Source organism: Lissotriton vulgaris, chromosome 4_1, assembly GCF_964263255.1.
Source record: "Lissotriton vulgaris chromosome 4_1, aLisVul1.2, whole genome shotgun sequence".
In the NCBI taxonomy this organism is placed as follows: domain Eukaryota; kingdom Metazoa; phylum Chordata; class Amphibia; order Caudata; family Salamandridae; genus Lissotriton; species Lissotriton vulgaris.
In genome coordinates, this window is record NC_141691.1 from 1,129,714,757 (window position 1) to 1,129,735,682 (window position 20,926).

At 41.3% G+C, this 20,926-nt stretch overlaps 1 protein-coding gene across 1 annotated transcript in view; it reads left to right on the forward strand.

Annotated features, from left to right (window-relative positions):
- EPB41L4B (erythrocyte membrane protein band 4.1 like 4B) overlaps positions 1-20,926 on the forward strand; it is a 903,230-nt gene that overhangs the window by 491,977 nt on the left and 390,327 nt on the right. The window contains exon 5 of the mRNA XM_086965372.1: positions 16,865-16,909. Coding sequence (XP_086821498.1) covers positions 16,865-16,909 — 45 coding nt within the window. The remainder of the gene's footprint in view (positions 1-16,864; positions 16,910-20,926) is intronic.

The window sequence follows — 20,926 nt, forward strand, 5'->3', positions numbered from 1 at the left end:
AGCTGTAGCTACTACCAAACTGCGGCTGTCGTATGTCCTTCAATCGGGAATGGTTGTGAGGCGTGTTGAAAGTTCCAGTCTTTTAGAGGCCGCAAGCCGTGCAGCCCGTGCACTACGAGGCTTCTGCCATTGTGAATCCGGACATCATCAGCACTCTAATGGACGTCCTGACATTGATGCATACGTCATGCACGTTGCATGCGTAATTGGCGTGCCGCATTTTAGGAGTATTTGATCAACGGAGATATCCATTTCCATTTCTTTCAAGCTTCATTTTGCATACCAGTTTTCCTGCAGTTCACCAACATTTCTGTCATTACCCTGTCTAGATTTATTGCTTTTATATTTTCATCTATCTGGTGATACATTACTTTTGTTTTGAAAAAAAAAAGTCAAATTTTGCTGCCAAAAGGGGCCTTACTTTGTATTTATATAACATTTCATGACTATGTTGTTTGAACTTGGCCGATTTTAGATCATCGACATTATCACTATTTTATAATAAGTTTATATTTCCTTTTTATCTTTTTACTTAAAAATAAATGTAGTGTTCATTGTTTCCTTATTTACTACTAATTTAAGTCATGTCTAATATAGTGGCACCCCCACACTTTTTGCCGGTGGCTGGAGAACTCAAAATGGAATGGAACGTATGATATCCAATGTTCCTAGCTTATGTTGATGTCTTGGAAGAAGATGGTTGTTCTCCTAAGAGGAAACTTGCCCTCTTAAGGAACTGTTTAGGGGGGTCAGGTTTGAAAGAATTGGCGAATGTCCCTCCTGTCGAAGGTTCTGGGGACACCAATGTTTTTGATATTGCTATTCAGCAAATGAGCACTAGATTTCGCAGGAAAATGAATACGGTTATGGAAATGTTTAAATTCTATTCTCTTGCTCAAAAAGCGGATGAATCCATTGTGGATTATGTAGCAGTTTTACGCACGTCAGCAGGATCTTGTGCTTTTGAAACTATTAATTTTGAACAAGTTTTAAGGGATCAAATTATGATGCAAACTAAAAGCAAGAAAATTTGAGAACAACTATAGATGGGCACTGAATCTTCCCTAAATGCTGTAGTAAATATTGCCAAAGGTATTGAACAATCTGAAAAGTTTGTTAGCGAAATTAGGGGACAAGTCATTAAAGTTAATGAGGTCGTTCCTGAAGTGTCTGTAGTAAAGGACCATTCCACTTCCAAACATGTTCCCCCTTTTCTCTCTAAGAAAGACACTGTGGGAAAAGAGAACACATTTTTGGGAAAGAAACCTCAAGTTGTTTGTTATAGGTGCAGTGGTTTTGACCATGTTGGAAGCTACAAAGGGTGTCCTGCATGGAACAAGATATGTATCAAATGTAAGAAATCTGGACAGTTTAGCAAAGTTTGTAAGTCTTCTAAAAAAATGTATTTCATGACACACGAAGAGAGTGAAAATTCTCCAGAGATCAATAGTCTTTTGTGTGTTGGTAATACCAATTGCAAAGGCTTTCCCAGCGGTAAGGTATCAATAAATGGTATAGAAGTTTCTATGTTGGTAGACTCATGTGCTTGGTACAGTAAAATAGGCAGATATATTTTTGATGAATTTTGGTAAACTAAAAAGTTATTCCCTCCTGATATTCTTCCTGGTGATTCACAAAATTGATCTTGATGAATTTATGTGGGCAGACATAGAGTTCAAAGGCAGAAGAACCAGAGGGAATGTATATGTAGCCACCAAAGGTGTATCATTTCTTGGTTGGCCTCATCAACAAGAGATGGGTATAACGTTAGATTCCAATGCCTCGTCGCCTGTCTATGTTGAAGCACCCAACAATGAGGAACTTTCTACTGAATTAAGAAACAGGTTTCCTTCACTCTTCACTGATAGTCTAGGGGAATTTGTACATTTTAAACATAAAATCATTCTCAAGGAGAGCACAATTCCGGTCAGACACAGAGTAAGAAATGTATTACTGGCGTATCGTGATAAACTAAAGGAAATATTATCTGATTTAGTTTCTAAGAACATCATTGAGCCTATAGAATCCTTCCATGGGTTTCTCCAGTCATTTTATCCCTTAAGAGCAATGGGGATCTTCGTATGTGTGTAGATCTTCGCAGTCTCAATAAGGAAATATGGATTGATAGACATTACCCCATATACATGAGTTAATTTCCACACTTTCAGGTGCTTATGTTTTGTCCACTTTAGATCTAGCTAGTGCCTATCAGGAAGTAGTCCTACATGAGGAATCTAAATTTCTGACAACTTTTGTTACCCCTGAGGGTATGTTTCAGTTTTCTCACATGTAATTTGGCCTAGCCAGCGCTGCTTCCACTTTTCAAAGACTCATCAAAGAGGTCCTGGAAGGGTGTCCTGGTGCAATTGCTTTCCAGGATGATATTCTAATTTTTGGGAAGAACTACGAAGACCATGACAAAAATGTGGGAAATGTTTTAAAATGTGTACAAAATAAAGGGTTGACTTTGAAATTCTCTAAATGCAAATTCAGGCAAAGCAAAGTGGAATATTTGGGACATGAAATCTCTAGTAATGGCATTAAACCTAAACTTAATCATGTCCAAAGTATTTCTAATGCGCCTGGTCCTACCACGAAAGAATAATTGGTTTCCTTCTTAGGCTTGACAGAATTTTACAGCAAATTCGCACAAGATAATTCTTTAGGAACAATGTTAAAGAAAAATGTAAAGTTTACTTGGAACAAAGAACAATCAGCTTTTGAGCTTTTAAAAAAAGAAATTGTCGATGCACCATTCTTGAGACCTTTTGAGTTTGGAAGGGAATGTATCGTAGCTGTAGACGCCAGCAATGTTGGTTTAGGCTCTGTCTTAATGCAAAAAAACAAAGGTGATGACTATGTTGTTTCTTATTCATCTAGAACATTACGTGGTGCTGAATACAATTATTCCACCATCAAAAAGAGTTGTTAGCATGTACATGGGCTGTTCAACATTTTGGTCAATTTTTGTGGGGTACCAAATTTCGCTTAAGGGCAAACCACAAGCCTTTAATCAATGTTAGCTGCTGGTGGTGGTAGAACACTAACAGCTCGTTTGGCACGATTTGCTGCAAAATTACAGGACTATCAGTGTATTATTTAATTTGGTCCAGGGCGTCTAAATGTACCTGCTGATTGCATGTCACGACTACCCTTGTCTGATGCACCTGATTCTGATAACAATGGTGTTGACTTTTATGTAGCGTACACAATTGATAATGTTAATAGTGGAAACACTAATGTATCGTCATCGGACGTTATTTCTGAAACTGATTGGAAGAATGCTATGTGTGAGGACAGTACATTATCTAATGTGATGACATTTCTACAAGTGGGTTGGCCTGAAGAAAGAAAATTAACTGGTGATCTTATGATTTTTTGCAAAATCAAAGATGAATTCATGTTTTCTCAAGGTTTTGTAACAAGAGGGGATAAAATTGTTCCTCCTTTTAAAATAAGAGAAAAAATCCTGTCCATGGCTCATGAAGGCCATATGGGTATGTCCAGCACCAAAAGATGCATCAGAGAATTGTATTTTTGGCCTGGTGTCGATAGTATGGTCGACAAATGGATCAGACAGTGTCTTCGTTGTTCAAAAAGTGATAAAACAGTTAAACCACTGTCTGTGGATGTCACTCCTATTGAGTATGTTCAAGGTCCCTGGAGTAAACTGGGTATCGATATTATTGGTCCCTTTGGTTTGTCTCTCAACAAGGATGTGTATGCATTAGTCTTAATAATTATTTTTCAAATGGCCCGAGTTGAAGATTGTAGACAAGATCGGTTCAACTCAAATAATTACATTTTTAGATGAAGTTTTTTGCCGTGAAGGGTTGCCTGCAGAAATTATTTCTGACAATGGTCCTCAATTTGTTAGCAAGGAGTTTGATTTGTTTCTTGAAAGATCTGGTGTTTTGCATAAAAGAGTGTCCAAATATAACCCACAAGCCAATGGTCAAGTAGAACGCTTCAATAGAGTGGTCAAAGAATCTATTCAACTAGCTATAAAAGCGGGTTTGAATGGAAAAAGGCTCTACGTGCCACTCTGTTGTCATATCGTATTTTTCCAAATTCTGTCACAGGTCTATCTCCATTTGAGATGTTACAAGGAAGGAAACCTGGTTTTAAACTTTTACCTTGGTGGTTGAAGGTTAAAACTTCCAATGATTCCACTTTTGATTTATCACAAGTCGGGGAGCGTGTTCAAAAATACCAAGAGAAAATGAAGACCAATGTTTTGCAGCATCGATATTCTGGTTCCAAAATTAAAGTGGGGGATTTTGTTTGTGTCAAGTTTGATGGTCTTTCTGGCAGAAAGTGGGCCAAGTGGTCTAATTCCATTAAAGTACTGGAAGTTTTCAGTAAAGCAGTAAGAGTAGATGGGGGAAAAATTTGGAATTTTAGATGCATATCCTTATGTAGATTTGCAAACTTACAGTTACCCTCTCAACCCATTGTTCCTTCATCTACTGATGAGAATGATAATGCTTCCATTGCTTTGGACACATATACATTCTCTTCTTGAACCTGCATTTTAGAATTCTTCAACTACTCAATAGTGAGTCAAAGCTGCCACTGTACAAAACTCCATCTCGCTCCAGCAGGTACATTAGTCAAAAGAGTTAACTTGAAATTTTTATTGCTGTGTGGAAGCTGCTGGACACACAACTCTGCAGCTGATGCTTTTAAAACCATGAGATATTTCAAAGCACAGTGCCCCCTGAGCCTTTGCAGTTGCACCGGTCACTCCGCGCTCAAGCTGGTGCTGGGGAGGAAAGGGCAATAGGCAGATGATCACAGAGTGCACGTGGTCAATATCACCATTAGCACCCATCTGCTAAACCTCACCTAATGCAGGCAGATGCACCCTTTTTGTCCTGCTCTACTTCATAGTCTCACTTAACATAAAAGGCAACAAAAAGTAGTTCCAAGAACTCTGGTTGGTTGAGTCTAATCTCTTCATTGCATTTAGGATTTAATAACTGTTGTCTTTGAGAACTATACAGATTAGTTGGGCAATAATAGCATCTTCACTTGTTTTCTAAATGTTGGTCTTCCTGCAGTCCTCCGGGCTGTAATATTCCAAATGTGGGAGCAAAGAAGCAAGGGATTTGCTTCCAGCCCAAACTTTCCTTGAAAAGTAAAGGTATCTGGAGGCACCCTTCCGAGTAGTCATGTGTGAGTTGGTTGTGCATTCAGAAAGATTTCTGTTCTAAAAATCCTAAAAACCATTGGGAACCTTGAAGCCCACCTGCCAGACTATTAGTACTTAGTAGAGAGAGAGAAGCAAGCACTTGAATCATGCTCAGAACAACGCAGCCGGTTAGGTGAGGACCTGCTTTGTTTTGAAGCCTCTGGAAATGTGCCATCTGGCTTTTATGAAAGCAAAGGTAAACAACATTAGCATGTTTAGATGAATGCAGGCATATCTGATACTTATTCTGAATATATTAAAAGCAAGCAATGGTATTGGGAAATCCTCATTGTGGCATCACATTAGCTCTAACTCGAGAGGTAGAACAGCGACTGTGTATGCAGAACTTAATCAACAGAACAGTAGAGTAACTTTAAAAAAAAATTACAATGAAAGAATACTTATGTGAATCTAATATAAGTTTGTTTTCTAATATATATAATAAAGAGGATGTAGTTAACATGTGTAACTGAAAATGAGAAAGAAATCGCATAATGGTTGTTTTTGTAGGTGCACACAAGATCTGTTCCCTTGCAGTACCACTGCCTCCCACCTATATCTTTTTAGCATTTGGCTACAAATAGCGTCATATGTCCTTTGCTAGCACACACAAAGCGAAAAAAGATCTACATTATTTGTGGTGGAGGGTTGCTTGTAGGATGGGAATGCCCTTGCATGGTGATTAGAAGTGTACCAATTCTCTGATTGCCTAACTGTGTTTGCTGCCGGTGACAGAGAGCTATCTCTGACAGTTAGTGAGTTCCAGAACCTGTTTTGTAATGTGGAATGGGCACTCAGGCGAGTCTTTGTAGCAGGCATTTGTTTACTATCCATGCACTTGGTCTGTCACCTAAAGCGTTGGTTTCGGCGTACCATGTTTTTGTGTCTCTTTAGTATGTCCAGACTCTTTTCTCCTCTGTCAGATGAGAGCTACGTCTACTGACTTTCTCTTTTGTAAACTTGTTTTATGTATGTGAACCCCGGACCATTTGCTGAGGTTCCATGTGCACGTTGAGTGTGTGTATGCTTAATAGATGTGTGATGTGTGGTAGTAGGACTTTGTGTGTTTTGAGAGCCTGAGTACTATGACCAATGGGATCCAGTTTGAATGCCCCTGATTTAGCATATCACTAGATGGAGGATGGATACAGAATCTCTATGCAGTGGGGAAAGTGTATTGCCTGCATTCCTGTGGTTTGTAGGTGGAGATCCAGACACTTGAAGTGATGGAAGACAAAAACTTGTCTGCATCGGGACCTTATTCGTAATTGGGGTACTAATTAATCATTTCTGAGTCCTGCCATTCAGTAGTTGTTAGGTGGTGGGACTGCAGTATGTTGGTCTTTTTGAAGACGCCTCTTGGCAGGGCCTGCCCTTTTGTGTGCCCTATTGACAGCTCAGAGAAGGCTAATGATACCCAAGTGCAGAGATATCATACTCCATTGTGCCATTGGTTTACATACTCCTGCTTGGAGCCAGCACCATTGGTACTTGCTGTGAGAGCCATTAGCAAGACAACAACGTTTGAAAGAGAACATCCCACATCAGTTCTGTTGCCTTTGACAGTGGATCAGTATCTGCTGTCTGGAAACCGGGCTAGTGCCTGCATGACAGAAAGTCTCCCAGAGGTGAAGGGACATCAACAGCTTTTCCAGCAAGAAACTCAGGGACTGTCCAAGTACCTAGAAGCCTGCCTTCTTATGGAGGGAAAGAGTGCATCTTGTCCTGCAGGAGACAAGACTGTGTAGGACAGGAATCTAGGGTGTTCCCTGTGTGAAGAACATAAAGAACTAGCAGATAACTGACAGGAAGTGAAGTTGGTACTCGCGCAATGTTTGACGGGTCCCACAAACTCTATGCTGTTCCTGCTTTGAGTAGCATAGGAAGTTATGCAACAGCTGGTCATTGTGCTGGCTGTCGACCCCGAAGGCCTGGTGCTGTGCCCATATGCAGTATGCTGCTGTATAGACTTGGTGACCATAACACAGACACATGCCCTGCTGTATCAGCCTTGGAGGCTTCAACTGACAAAAATGGGTATCCACATTCGCTGACGAGCCAGACTAGCACACTGTTCAACCCCAGTGTTTCAGAGAGGCATGAGGCCTCTGTCCTCGATCCCCAGTCACTGATGCTGAAGACTGGGGGTGCAAAGTCACTCACCGCACAAGTCTATACCATTGACGCACCATGTAGTTTTAACAGGTAATGCCATGATTGGCTCTTACGAACTGGTAGACTGTTACTAATATGCACAAAGAGAAAATTTGGTGCTTTAACTCTAAACGTTTCCAGTTGGAACTTGTCGGGGCTAAAGACTATTTAACTGATCCGCTTCCTGGCATCGCGGTGTACTTTTATCCTGGATGCCTGACAGGAGTGCTTTTGGCTCAGCTGACAAAGAATCCTGCTTTCGCTGCAAGAATTTCTGCCGGCATGCGTAGCAACCTCCAGGTGCCTGACAGAATTTTCTCCTCATTGGAGCTCCCTGGGAGAAGTTCCTGTGCCAGCTGTCAGCAGATTCATGCATTCCAGTCATCAAGCAAATATTTTGCTAGTGTATGTTTAAGTCTCCAGGTGCCAGACAGGATTTTCCTCTCATCAGAGGTTGCTTGAAGGAGTCCCTCGTCCTGCTGTCGACACTCTCCTCCATTTCCTGTCGCCATTAAAGCATCCTGCCGGACATGCGCTGGAGCCACTAATCGCTCCTGACGTGCGGACCTTGTTGCCTTTTCCCTCCTACCGGTGGGCATGTGTCAGATGGAGCCGCATTTCAGGTATAACATCAAGCATAGCTGTGAGGTGGCAACTTTCTCATCTGAGCAAGCGCCCTGTCAGAAGTATCCTGACAGATGTGCCCCCCTTTCTCTGGTAAGACTGCTGAGCCCGTGCAGTTTCCACTGCCCTCTCCCTTGCTGTGTATTTGCCTCTGGTGTTAGGTTTCTCCTCCTCAGCCTCACCCTCTGGGTTACACGCTCCGTGTCAGGAATTGAGCTTTTCCAGCCTCCTGGGGACAATGCTACTACACAGGAACCCTCCTAGTGAGAGGTGAGACTTCCTTTTGCATGCACACAAGCTCTGTTGTCCTGGAAGTACAGTACTTTCATCTAGAAGGGAGCGACAAGATTGCAGCGCTGCTGAGCCTTAGGTGTAGTGGAGCACTGTCTGTGTGTGCTAGCCAGCAAGCTAAAAGTCAGCAATCTGTGGAAATCACCCTAGGGGAGAATCTGTTTGGGGTTGCGTTTCTGTGCCTGTGTTCAAAGTGACTGCCTGGGGCCGCAATTCCGTCCTTTGGAGCAGTGTTCTCGGCCAACTCGCACCACTGCCTTGCCATCTTAAAAGGAGGGCCTGTTCGGTTTCTATTTCCCTTTTGCTGCATGATGATGCCCGCTGCAAGCATGAGTCAACCCCCATTATTCCTAAATGAGAATGGTGAGCCCGAGATATTCTTGAAGAGCTGGGTCAAACTGTTTGAATCTTAATTGATCACCATTGGGGGTGAACGTTTTACCCCATTGCGGAAACAGCATATCCTTCTACCCAACTCGGGGGTATATGGGCGGAAAATGTATGAAACATTGCCTGAACCGGAGAATAAAGGAGAAGGGGGAAGTAGAGGCCAAGGACATATTTGCCAGTATCATGCTCAAATTGGAAACTCATTTTGGTGACAAAATCAATCTGTTAGAACGCTGCAAGTTTTTCTGTAGATTGCAAGGGAAACCAGATACAGTATCAAATTACATTACAGCCTTAAGGGGTCTAAGCAAATTGTGTGATTTTGGAAACTTCACAGATTCCTTCATAAGGGACCAGCTAATACGTTGCACGAATAACATGCACATACATGAAAAACTGTTCGGTAAGAATCCCACCATCAGGGAGGCAGTTGCCATTGCCCAGTCAGTGGAACACACTGCCAACTGCATCAAAGAGATGAACTCTCCAACGGATCTTGTAGCTAATGTACAAGAGAGTGAGGAGGAAGGTGAAATTTGCAAAGTCAAGGGGAAGGAAGGTTTATCTACAAACCGCAACTAAATTAAAGGAAACTTAGGAGTTTTAGATGCGGCAGCGGCAGCCACTTATTCAACAATGTTAAATGCCTAGCCAAAAGTGTAACATTTAAGAAGTGCAATAGAAGGGGGCATTTTGCAAGAGTATGTAGAGAGGGTGAACCCAATTAACAGAGAGGGTGGGGGAAAATAATTTGTCCTGGTCAAAGAAGTTAAATGTAATTTCAAAAGAAAAAGGGACCCCCTGAGTCTAGATATAGTTCCTAGGACAGGGCAACAGTAGTATAAATACAACATTTTCCTAGGCCACAAAAAAACTGTCTAAAATCAGGTTGCACTTACAAAAAGATAAACAGCTGCCTCAATATATTTGACAAACAATACAATTGGAGTAAAAAACAATGTATTATTTTTAATATTCAGAAAAAGACATAAAAACACAGATTATTATTTAAAAAGGGCAGTGTAAAGATTACAACTTTATCCAGCCACAACGTGGTTCTTAAAACATATATTTTTTTAAAAGACACATAAATGTACATAAACAAAAAGGTCTAACAAAGATATTCAACAATGTCAGTAGAAATGGTGACAATCTCTACGCGCGTTTCAGCGTTAAGCCGCCTTTATCAGAAATACATTTCAATACAATTAACCGTACATGAGGCAGCAACTTATGGTGCAAGAGAAAATAGGTTTCCATATGAGCTTGTGGTTTCACTATAGAGATGTTACACAGGAGTACTTATACCAACACTTTACCCAAGTGAATTGAAAACCAATAGTGATAGATAGATAGATAGAATATGTGTTCAAAATAAGATATGAATGGAAATGAACTCATAAGAGAAACAGTTGAATAATCTTGTAAAGGTTGAATAAAGAGTGAACGACACCCAAGAAATGTACAAACCCAGAATATGGAGTCTTACCTATACAGCCAAAGGACTGTATAACGACTTGACAGTTCTTGAAAATCCGAATAATGTCTATCTATAGAGACTGAAAAGATGAAACGAACAGCGACATAAGCGTCCATGTTAAATTAGAAACATGTCTTTTAACACGCTTAAAAAATAGTAAATGGTGTTTTGATTAATAGGACAAGTACCTGATAAAAACAAGATCAATTGCAAAAAGACAAAAGATCAATGATATCTCAGATAAAGATTGGAACTAAGGCTCACGGAAAAATGATCTGCAAGAATAATTTATAAATGAATTATACACGTATTCCTATAAACAATGAGTGACAAATTGACATGTGTACAGTCTGTGAACACAGGAATATACCTGATAAAAAGGGGAGGCGCAGCTACTAAAGTTTGAGGACAGGACCATCCGTACGTTTGAAAAAATCTGCATAGGATAGAGAGCAAATATTTATAGGACCTGGCACGTAATTCTGGATTACATACGGTGTCGCAAAAACTATTTTGTTTTTTACCTGAATGCGATAGTGTCACAGCACATCAAAGATGTATGAAGAGCTGGGTAACTATTCAATACTATATGTACTGGCAAGAGTTACCATATATATATATATATGTGAATCTGCAAGGCAAAATCGTAAAGTATCAAGTACTCATAAGAATTTTAAATGCAAGTTGTAAATGCTTCAAAGAGCTGCTATATAAGAACCGCATTTGCGCTTTCATTATATGGTCCACCGTGCTCTAGACAAAGTATTTTTCGCGGTAATTTACCTTTTATGTAAAAACGTGCCCGTTTTTGTTCAGAGTAGTTTAGGCTTCACAATTTTTTCCATGTGATGAAGGCAATAGGACATAGATCATCTGGATTGTGATGATCTGAAACAAATATATCAACACAAGTCGATTTAATATATATTGCTAAACCCTATGCAGATTTTTTCAAAAGTACCGGTGATCCTGTCCTCTAACTTTAGTAGCTGCGTCTCCCCCTTTGATCAGGTATATTCCTGTGTTCACAGACTGTACACATGTCAATTTGTCACTCATTGTTTATAGGAATACGTGTATAATTAATTTATAAATCATTCTTGCAGATAATTTTTTCCGTGAGGCTTAGTTCCAATCTTTATCTGAGATATCATCGATCTCTTGTCTTCTTGCAATTGATCTTGTTTTTATCAGGTACTTGTCCTATTAATCAAAACACTATTTACTATTTTTTAAGCGTGGACGCTTATGTCGCTGTTCATTTTATCTTTTAAGTCTCTATAGATAGACATTATTCTGATTTTCAAGAACTGTCAAGTCGTTATACAGTCCTTTGGCTGTATAGGTAAGACTCCATATTCTGGGTTTGTAAATTTCTTGGGTGTCATTCACTCTTTATTCAACCTTTACACGATTATTCGACAGTTTCTCTTATGAGTTCATTTCAATTCATATCTGATTTTGAACTCATATTCTATCTATCACTATTGGTTTTCAAGTCACTTGGGTGAGGTGTTGGTATAAGTACTCCTGTGTAACATCTCTATAGTGAAATCCCAAGCTCATATGGAAACCTATTTTCTCTTGCACCATCAATTGCTGCCTCATGTACTGGTAATTGTATTGAAATGTTTTTCTGATATATTATATAGAAAGAAGTTAAATGTGTCATTCCCAGTAAAAAGAAATATGTCTTCCAGGTAAAAGACACAATGGGGACTATTAACCTAATCTATCATAATGCAATGTACTGCTCAACAGGAAGGCTGTGACTATGTATGCTGATTCTTGTTCACCATTTACTCCATTGAACCAAACTGATTTTGTGAGCATGAACAGGCGGGAGAGTATGAGATTAGAGAAGCCAGACATCTTGCCTACAGGTTATACTAAAGAACCCATACCTCTTATTGGAATGAGAGAAATGCACATTGAGTTCAAGGGGAGGTGCACAGTGGGGAAGGTATATATTCTGGAGACGGGGTCTAATCTATTGGGATGGCAACATCAGTAAGAGTTAGGGATAATTCTTGATTCTAATAACCAAGATCAGGTGCTCTTGATGGATGAGATTCTGTCAGTGACCGGTATACATGAAGAGTTCTCTACATTGTTTTCTGAAAAATAGGCCTTCTCCATTATTTTCAGCACAGGATTAAGCTCAAAACCAATGCCAGACCCACTGTGCACAAGCTTTGCCTAGTGCCACAACTAATGAGGGATCCTTCAGTGAAGGAATTGAACAGATTGTGCAGTATGGGCATCATACAACCCATTGCCACATCTGAATGGTTGGCACCCATTGTGATGGCATCCAAGGCCAATGGAGATGGAATTTGTTTGTGTGGACTTGCTGAGTATTAATGAAAGCATGTGGGTCGAAAGGTAACCACTTCCAACCATAAACAAAATGCTTAGTACCATGGGACAGGCAAAGTACTTCAGCGTCATTGATCTCTCCATGACCTTCCACCAACTAGATCTCCACCCTGACTCCAGACCACTCGCTGCCTTCATTACCCCACAAGGAGCGTACATGTTCAAAAGATTGCCGTTTGGCCTGACATCGGCTGCAGCCGTCTTCCAGAAGATCATGCCCCAGATCCTAAAGGACCTGGATAACACCATGTACTTCCAGGACGACATCCTGGTGAATGGACGGACCGCTGAAGCCCACGACCAAACACTCAGGAATGTCTTCAATAGGGTTGACGGATGCTGGTTTGATTGTGCAGAAATCCAAGTGTCAGGTCCAAGTGACGTCTGTGGATTACCTTGGGCACTCAATCTCCGAGAATGGGTTTAGGCCAAAGCACAATTTGCTGAGTGCTGTGAGAGATGCCCCCCTCAAGAGTAAGGACAAGTTAAAATCTTTTCTGGGGTTACTAGAGTACATGGCCAAGTACTTTAAGAACTTCTCAGGAAAGTGTGAACAATTGCGGGACTTTTGGAAAAAAGCAAGGAGTTTTAATGCCAGGACCACCTGAAGTACAGGACTGATGCCTTAAAAGAAGAAATAACCAATTCTCCAGCCTTGGGTACCTTTGATCCCATTAAAAAGAATCCTCATTACCGACGCCTCCAACAAGGGCCTGGGAGCTACACTTTCTCAAAGAGACGGCAAGGAGGAAAGGATAATTGCCTTTGCTTCCCGTTGCCTTACCAAAGCAGAGAGTAACAACTCAGTAATTGAGAAGGTGGCCCTGGCGTGCTACTGGGCGGTGAAACCCTTTAAGGTCTTCCTTTGGGGTTTGAATTTTACCATACGCACTGACCACAAGCCTCTCACATTCATGTTTACTGTCAAAGGCATGGAACACACTACACCCTGCATCTGCAAATGGAGACTTGGCCTGAAAAACCTCTGCTTCAGGTTTGAGTATGTCCCGGAGGGTGAAAATAAAATTGCTGATTTTCTGCCCAGAACAACGTTGCAAGTGGAACTGCCAGAGGAAATGCTAGACAGTCCTATCATGGCTGTGACGGATCCTGCACTAACAGAAGAGGAATGGAGAAAGGCATGGAAGAAGACAAGGGTTTGTGTAGGTTAAAGTAACTAATGGTGGAAAGGTGGCCCAGCAAGTGCAGTGAAGTCGAGAAGGAGATCAGAGACTTCTGGGAGGTCAGGTTTGTACTGAGCACCATGGTGGGCAAAGTGTATCGCAAGAATAGAATTGTACCTCCGGGAGGGTTGAGAAAGAGAATTGTGGAACTGGCACATGAGTGTCACTTGGGGCGGAGCATGACCAAGAACAGAATTGGAGCAGATTTCTGGTTCCCCAGTATGGACGCTATGATAGAACAACAGGTGAAGGAGTGTAACAGTTGTGCCAAAAGTGACAAATCAAAGTCCACCCGCAAAGCTCTGTTGTCCCCGTCGAGGTTCCTCTCAAATCATGCAGTAAATTTGCCATGGACATAATCGGACCCATGGACAACTTAGGGATGTACAAAAAATTCATGCTGGTGTTTGTGGACTCTGCATCCCACTGGGTCACGCAAAAATGTGTTCATTTCACAAACACTAAAATGGTCCTAGACTTTCTCAAGGATGTTTTCCCAAGAGAAGGTATACCATCTACTTTGGTCACCAACAATGGGGTAATAAACAACACCAATATCCACGGGTCTGTTGAGCAAAATAGACAAAAGGAGCTAACAACTGGATCAATCTGATTCATTCAACTACAAAAAAAACTTTTATATGGTTGGATTCCCATCAGTCACCGAATGGTGACATATATCATCATCTAGGTCTCCTCCGGATGTCACGTTAGTGGTACTAAGGGCTTAAAACCGTGTATAAGCAAGGGAAGCTCGAGGATGTTTTAACCTATCATAAGCAGGCTCTCTAATAAGACCTCTAGTTGTGAACAGTCAATTTCTATGGGAATCGTGATTGCAGTGCAGTGATGTATCTAAGTGAAGTGAGTTAAAATTTGACCAATGGTAGGCAAAATTATTTATTCACACCTCACAAGGATCAAAGTCTAAAAACAGTGCAAAAAAGACAATTTTAAACAAATAGCTGACTAAATGTAAAAGGTCAACATGTATCTTCAATGGTGGATATACTATCCAATGCATTCGTCAGGACCATTATTATTGCTACTGCAAGTGACTATTGTGAAAACATCAAGTGTCACATATGTAAAGAGTTGGAACTGATACAACCTCTTTACCTGAAATTAAGGATAACAGTTCCTCTGAATGACGACTTCCGTCTATTGAGAGTGTAAGAGCTGGCCACAGCTCAGGACATAGGAGGCCTGCTCTGTCGGGTGGTACCTCTGGCGGTTCCAAAAGCCGAAAATGGGGTACAGTTCACATCGCAACAGATAAATGAATTTTTGATAAATCTTAATATCAAACATGAAAGAACTGCGCTTTATTGCCCCAAGGCAAATGGCCTAGTAGAAAAGGCCAAGCGCATTGTCACATTCTGGTAAATGTATTGCGCTTTATAAATCTTCTTTTCATTTCATTTCTTTTTTATTTCACATATAGTTGTAGTAAACAGTATGATGTTGATTTATCCTTGCGTGATTGTTTATGGTTGTACCACACTTCACCCAATCTTATAACAGGGGTGTCTCCGTTCGTTGCTCCCTGAAGAAGAGAACCCAGCACAAAGTTTAACTCCATGTGGTTGGGGGGTGATAGGGCGGTTTGTTCTAATCCCAAGGAAGTTAGTAAGAAGGTGGATCGTCACCAAAGCAAGTACAAGAAGTGGTACGATAAGAAGAATGGTGTCAAAGCTCTCAACTGGAGGAAAGGTGATTGGGTACAAGTCAAAAGGAGTGTAAAAGACTTGCATAGCAAAAGCAAATTCTACCCTCCATGTCGGGTGTCCAAGGCCTACAACAATGTGGTACTTCTAAAAAAAAAATGGGCATTTGTGGAGTTGTGATAGAATTGTCAAATGTAGCAATGGTTAAGGTTATGTAAAAAAGGGAGGTGTGTTGTAATCTCCTTTTCTCTCTCTACCCCTATCTTCCCCTCAATGTTTCCCTAGTGGACTCTCCCTTGGGAACCTGCTTTAGAATGTTGGTAATGCACTGTGAGGCAGAGTCAGAGTTGATGGCCAATAAAGAGTTACTGAGTTCTTACCTCGTCTACTGGGTCTTACTTTCAACAGTTATGCTAGATGGGGGGGGGGGGGGCTTACACTAGAGATAGGGGAAGCCGGCACCATAGAGTAAAATCAGTATTTCACTAGACTATTGTGGTGAGATTGAAGCCAGGTATCTGAAACTTTGAAGTGTATAGTATTTTACGTTGTTGTATTTGTATTTTTTTTAACTGAAGAATAAGCACTGGGTTGGACATTATATTACTGTTTGTTGGTGGACTGCCAAGTTCTGAACCCTTGAGAAGACTATACCTGCTCACCCTCGCTGCCAAGAATCAAGTGCAGAAAGAGTGTACTTGGCCCTAGTTTATGAGGCTTTATTAGGATAGATCCGAGGACACTAGTAGCAAATGACCCCAAACACTCTGGTTGTCTCCCAGTAGCTCCTTTTCTCCAAATCGGGTGTGACAATTGCATTGTACCATTGTGACTTTTGTGATGTGTAAAAGTAGCTCGTTATTGAATGCGCAGCGGACGCAGACCTCGTTGCTTAAGAAACAGCTTCTCCAGTCCTGGAAGACTCTTCACTATGGAGGTCTGCAGATCTGTTAAATGCACTTGCCCAGTTGAATCCCCTAGTTAAGACCACAGAGCTTTTCACACAATGCATGCTAGGTGCATTGAATTTTCGAGTGCTTGTGTATTTAACTGGTTAAGCTTTTCACTTGAGATATCTCCAACAATATAGTGTAGATACGAAGCAGGAATGTATCTCTTATCCATAATAAATGGTCCTTAGTGAAGTTGTACGTCTATTATTCATAAAATGTGATTATTCCCTTTGTAACTTCTTGCCATTATATTTCTCTCCATATATTCCTATACATTTTGTAACCATAAAAAAGAATAATTAAACTTGTGTGAAGTGGGATTTTAAAGACCTTTCTTCTCAGACTGTCAGGCCTGCAGACAGACATGCACATTGCTGCAGTCAGTAGTGAGAAGGACATGTCTTTACTATTACCAAGCCATAGGCACCAACATTGCATGCTTGTACAGTTAATCTTAGGTGAAAATGACCTTTTGACCCAGCAAACCGCAGGGTCCACATAACATTGCATTACTAATCGGTGATAACATTTCCTTTTTTTCCGTTTAGGTACTTGTTTGTATTGCAGCTCCGACATGACATTCTTTCAGGAAAGTAAGAACTCTTTTGTTATCTTTTGTGTCATGTTAAATTTATGTATAATATTCTTGCTTGCAACCAAAAAAACTGTTAATGAGCTTTCTTCTAAGGAGCTCTTTTCAAATGTTTATTTTTATGACGGTGTAGCGATTGAGGCATTTTATATTCTAAACAAATGTTGATGCAGGCAAGCAATTGTCGGGCTTGAGTAAATTCATCCCTTACTACTCCTAACAGAACGTGAGCATGGTGCCTTTGGGCTGCATAAAAAAAGCAATTATGTGTGTTTTGCCAAGTTTCGGAACGTATTATCATTACTAGTTGTATTTTGAGGATCCTGGCATCCAGCAGTAATCCTCTGGTTACACACAGGAGGAAAAATATCTAAGTAGGCATGGAACTGCGACCTTAGAATCAGGAGCATAGGTTCTGGTGGAGGGGAGGGGAGGGGTAACAGTGTGCCCCACCCCCCCCCCCCCCGCTAAAAAATGTACTCTGTAATAAATAGTTGGGTTTAAGTCCTTTCAGTCGGTTATGGCGAGATGTCTGTTGGATTTCACCTGCGATTTTTAAATGCACGCACAAACTCACTTCTCATCTCTGTAGTGAAGACCTTAAAAAATGTTGGTTCATTTGAAAAATATTGTGTTTTTAGTACTCCTAACAATTTGTACTGTACCTTATCACCACCCCCATCCTTGTTTCTCATATAATGTATTTCCACAAGCTATACCAGCATGATTGCTGGTAAACGTACACCCCCCCCTACTTTACTGACTGATTAGATTTTGTAGACTGAATTCAGCGCACCCAGCATCCTTCATTTGCGGGGTTGCGCAATGCAAAAAATATATATATGCACTTACCTTGGCACCGGTTCCCTGTATCTGCTCCTGCTTTCTGCATGGGACTTGAGGAACAGGAAGCCAGGTAGAGCAGCCAGGCTCCTCTGACTAATCACAACACTGCACTGCAGCGTTGATTGGTTTTGAATTTCCTGGTTCGACGTTTAACCAGGGAATGGAGGCCTGTTTGTGTTCTCCATGCTGGTTGTAATGCAGCCTGCATGGAGAACAGGGAAAGCGGGCATGAGTGTTTTGGGAGGCCCGAGAGGCTGACCAAACTGTCATTGCGCACTTAGGAATGGGCAAACAACTCCTCCCCTGATCCGGAAGCAGAGCAGCCCTGCCCACCTGCCTGCCCGCAGAGGAAACATAAAATTATAATAACTCAAAGTTATTATAATTTTATATTTCCTTTACTTTGGACTGCTCAAAAGCAGTGGAGCAATGTATCTCCGCCGTGGCGGAGGAGCCACCACTGCTTCTCTTCCTTCGTACCACTTCGAGTTTCCCACAATGCTTGCTTACCTCCTCATCGTTACCGGATTCTTTGCCCTCGTATTATTCCCTCTCATCCTTCGCCCTACACCTCACTCTGCAGTATTCATCTACCATTACCATTACCTTGGTCTCTCTCCCTAGACCTCACCCTTAGCTCTGCAGATGCCATCCTGTTCTCCACATCACAACCATCACGCAAACTGTTTTACTACACCCGTCTCGAGGATTCTGTGTTTTCATCATTTCCTGTCACTTCTTCTCAGTCCTAGTCCTCATCTCCATTTCAGAACTAAAAATACCTCTACACCTCTCCCTAAATCCCTGCCCCCACCCTGACTGCTTTGATTTCACTCTTAGAGCACTCTTCGCCTGCATCTCAGCTACCAGTTAATATTCCTGTCTCTGTACTAAAAATAAGTAATCTATTCTCACCTACAGTATCTTTGCACAAACCTGTGCACCTGTCATACATTCACGAAAGACCAGTCCACAGCCATCTTCTTTGTGTCCAACCCTCCAGCCAGTCACTTGAATCTCACCATACTGCTTTGCCAAAATGTTTCTCCCAAATGCTTCTTACTCACCCTACATCTTTCTTTTTTATTATTCTTCTCCTAATCCAACTCTTGATCACCTCCACCCGCTGCCTTTTTCGTCCAAACCTTTTCCACTCACCTTCCCTTATCTGAATCTAGGCCATTCCACCACTTTGACCTTCATTACCACTTGTTTCCAATTCTCCCCACTCTTTCTTCTACATTCCTTTCTCTCGCTTCACTTCATATTAGAAATTACAGCATAATTCCTGCATCACCACACCACACCAAATATATTGCACACTCATTATCACAACGGTAATAAAGAAACAACATAACACAATATCAAGTAGCACCATACTACATCATCCTTTGACATGACTGTCTTATTATCACCCATCTTAATGCCTCCAAGACTACCTCATGCGGCTTCCCCAACACCACCTAATATCCCCTTCTATATGACGCCATGATCACCAGCATATCTGACCACACCGTTCCACAGCAGCTTACACTACACTGTACCCTCTACATCTCACCACACATTTTACGGCACTCTATGATAGCATAACACTCCATCCACCATTTTGCTGCCAGTTCCAGACCCTTTTTTAATGGTCTACCTCACTGTGCTTCTGTCTGTTGTGGAATACTCACCTCTTCTGGGTTCTAGCACGTGTGCATGCCACAACAGACCCCAGAACTCAAGGTTTGAATATATGAAGCAGTGGTTTTTACTTGCCTCCCTGTTGGCTGCTGTGCAGTCCCTGTCGTCAATAAAGCGTTCCTGCTAGTACTCACCTGCAATTCCTGCATCTTACTACTTTTGTGTGGCGAGGATCAACAGTGGACTGCAGGACCCATGAAGACCTTCACATTGTACCACAACACAAACTTGCACATTACTCAACCCAAGTCTTGATTCCACACAACCCATTATTTACCACACTGTCTCAAAGTACATTGGTGTGCACATTGAAATACCCCAATGTATTCATCTCTGCTATAGGGCTCAAGCCACATCTCAAGCGCTAAATATCACCACACCAAACAAGTTGAGTAACTGGAGTCGTCATAAAGTTCACTTGCACAAAGGAGATGGTTGAAAACCATACATTGCATAAATCTTACAATCCTTTAGAATAACTCCACAACATGTTACACAAACACCAGCATAAAGTAGTGCACTGTATCACAATGCAAGCTTGTACCACATCAGGCTGTCCTAATAAAGACTTCATATTGCACAACACGCCTCCAAACAATAAGAATAGCTCACCAACCTCTTCATGTAAGCCATTTCAACAAACTCACCACATGATATCACCTATTTAGAATACTTCGCACAAATCACTCTCACATGAGCGCACACCTACGGGGGATATTGCTTTATGGTTTCCTGTTCTGCACGAACCATTGATATGTGTTTGGGTTCAGAGGAGCATCAGTGAGCCCTGTAACTCTGCCCTGAAACCCTGATGGACCTACCCGTAACATTCATTCCAAGACGAGATCACAAGTGATGGGACACAGTGTTCATAGCTTCCAATTACAACTGTTATGTTTTGGGAGAAGGTTGCAAGTTGCAACCCTCCTACTTCTGGAACAATCTACTTTGGGGCTATCCAGACACATACAAAGTGGTATATGGCTACAGTTTACTCGGTGTGTAAATAAAAACCCTCCATATTATATATTGACGCCCACACTGTGCCAGTTGCCTTAACACAAGCGCCCCAGAAGCAGTATTAGGAGTCTGCCAGGCCCTTGGCCAAATAAAACAAGCATTGTCGAAAAGCCAAAATATATTATTTTATGGAAAAGCTAACATTACAGAAGTAGTACCTGTCACTGAAAAGGACTACTTACTGTGTGGGAGTACAAAATGCCATCAGTCCAAGTCATGTATTCCAAAGGCTGACGTGGGCTGAAGCTGTATCCCTGGCTGTCTGTTATGATGTGCAGAAGCAAAATGTGAACGACTCTACAGCAGTGCAATTGATAAAGTGCCATATTTAAAGTCCCTGTACCCAAATACGTACAGTATATGTATTTTTATTAAAAATATATCTTGGCTAACACCAGACTTCAAAAAGAAAAAGAGTATTTTGTAAAAATGTTTAAATTCTTGTTAGCTCTGCTTCTCCCTGTAA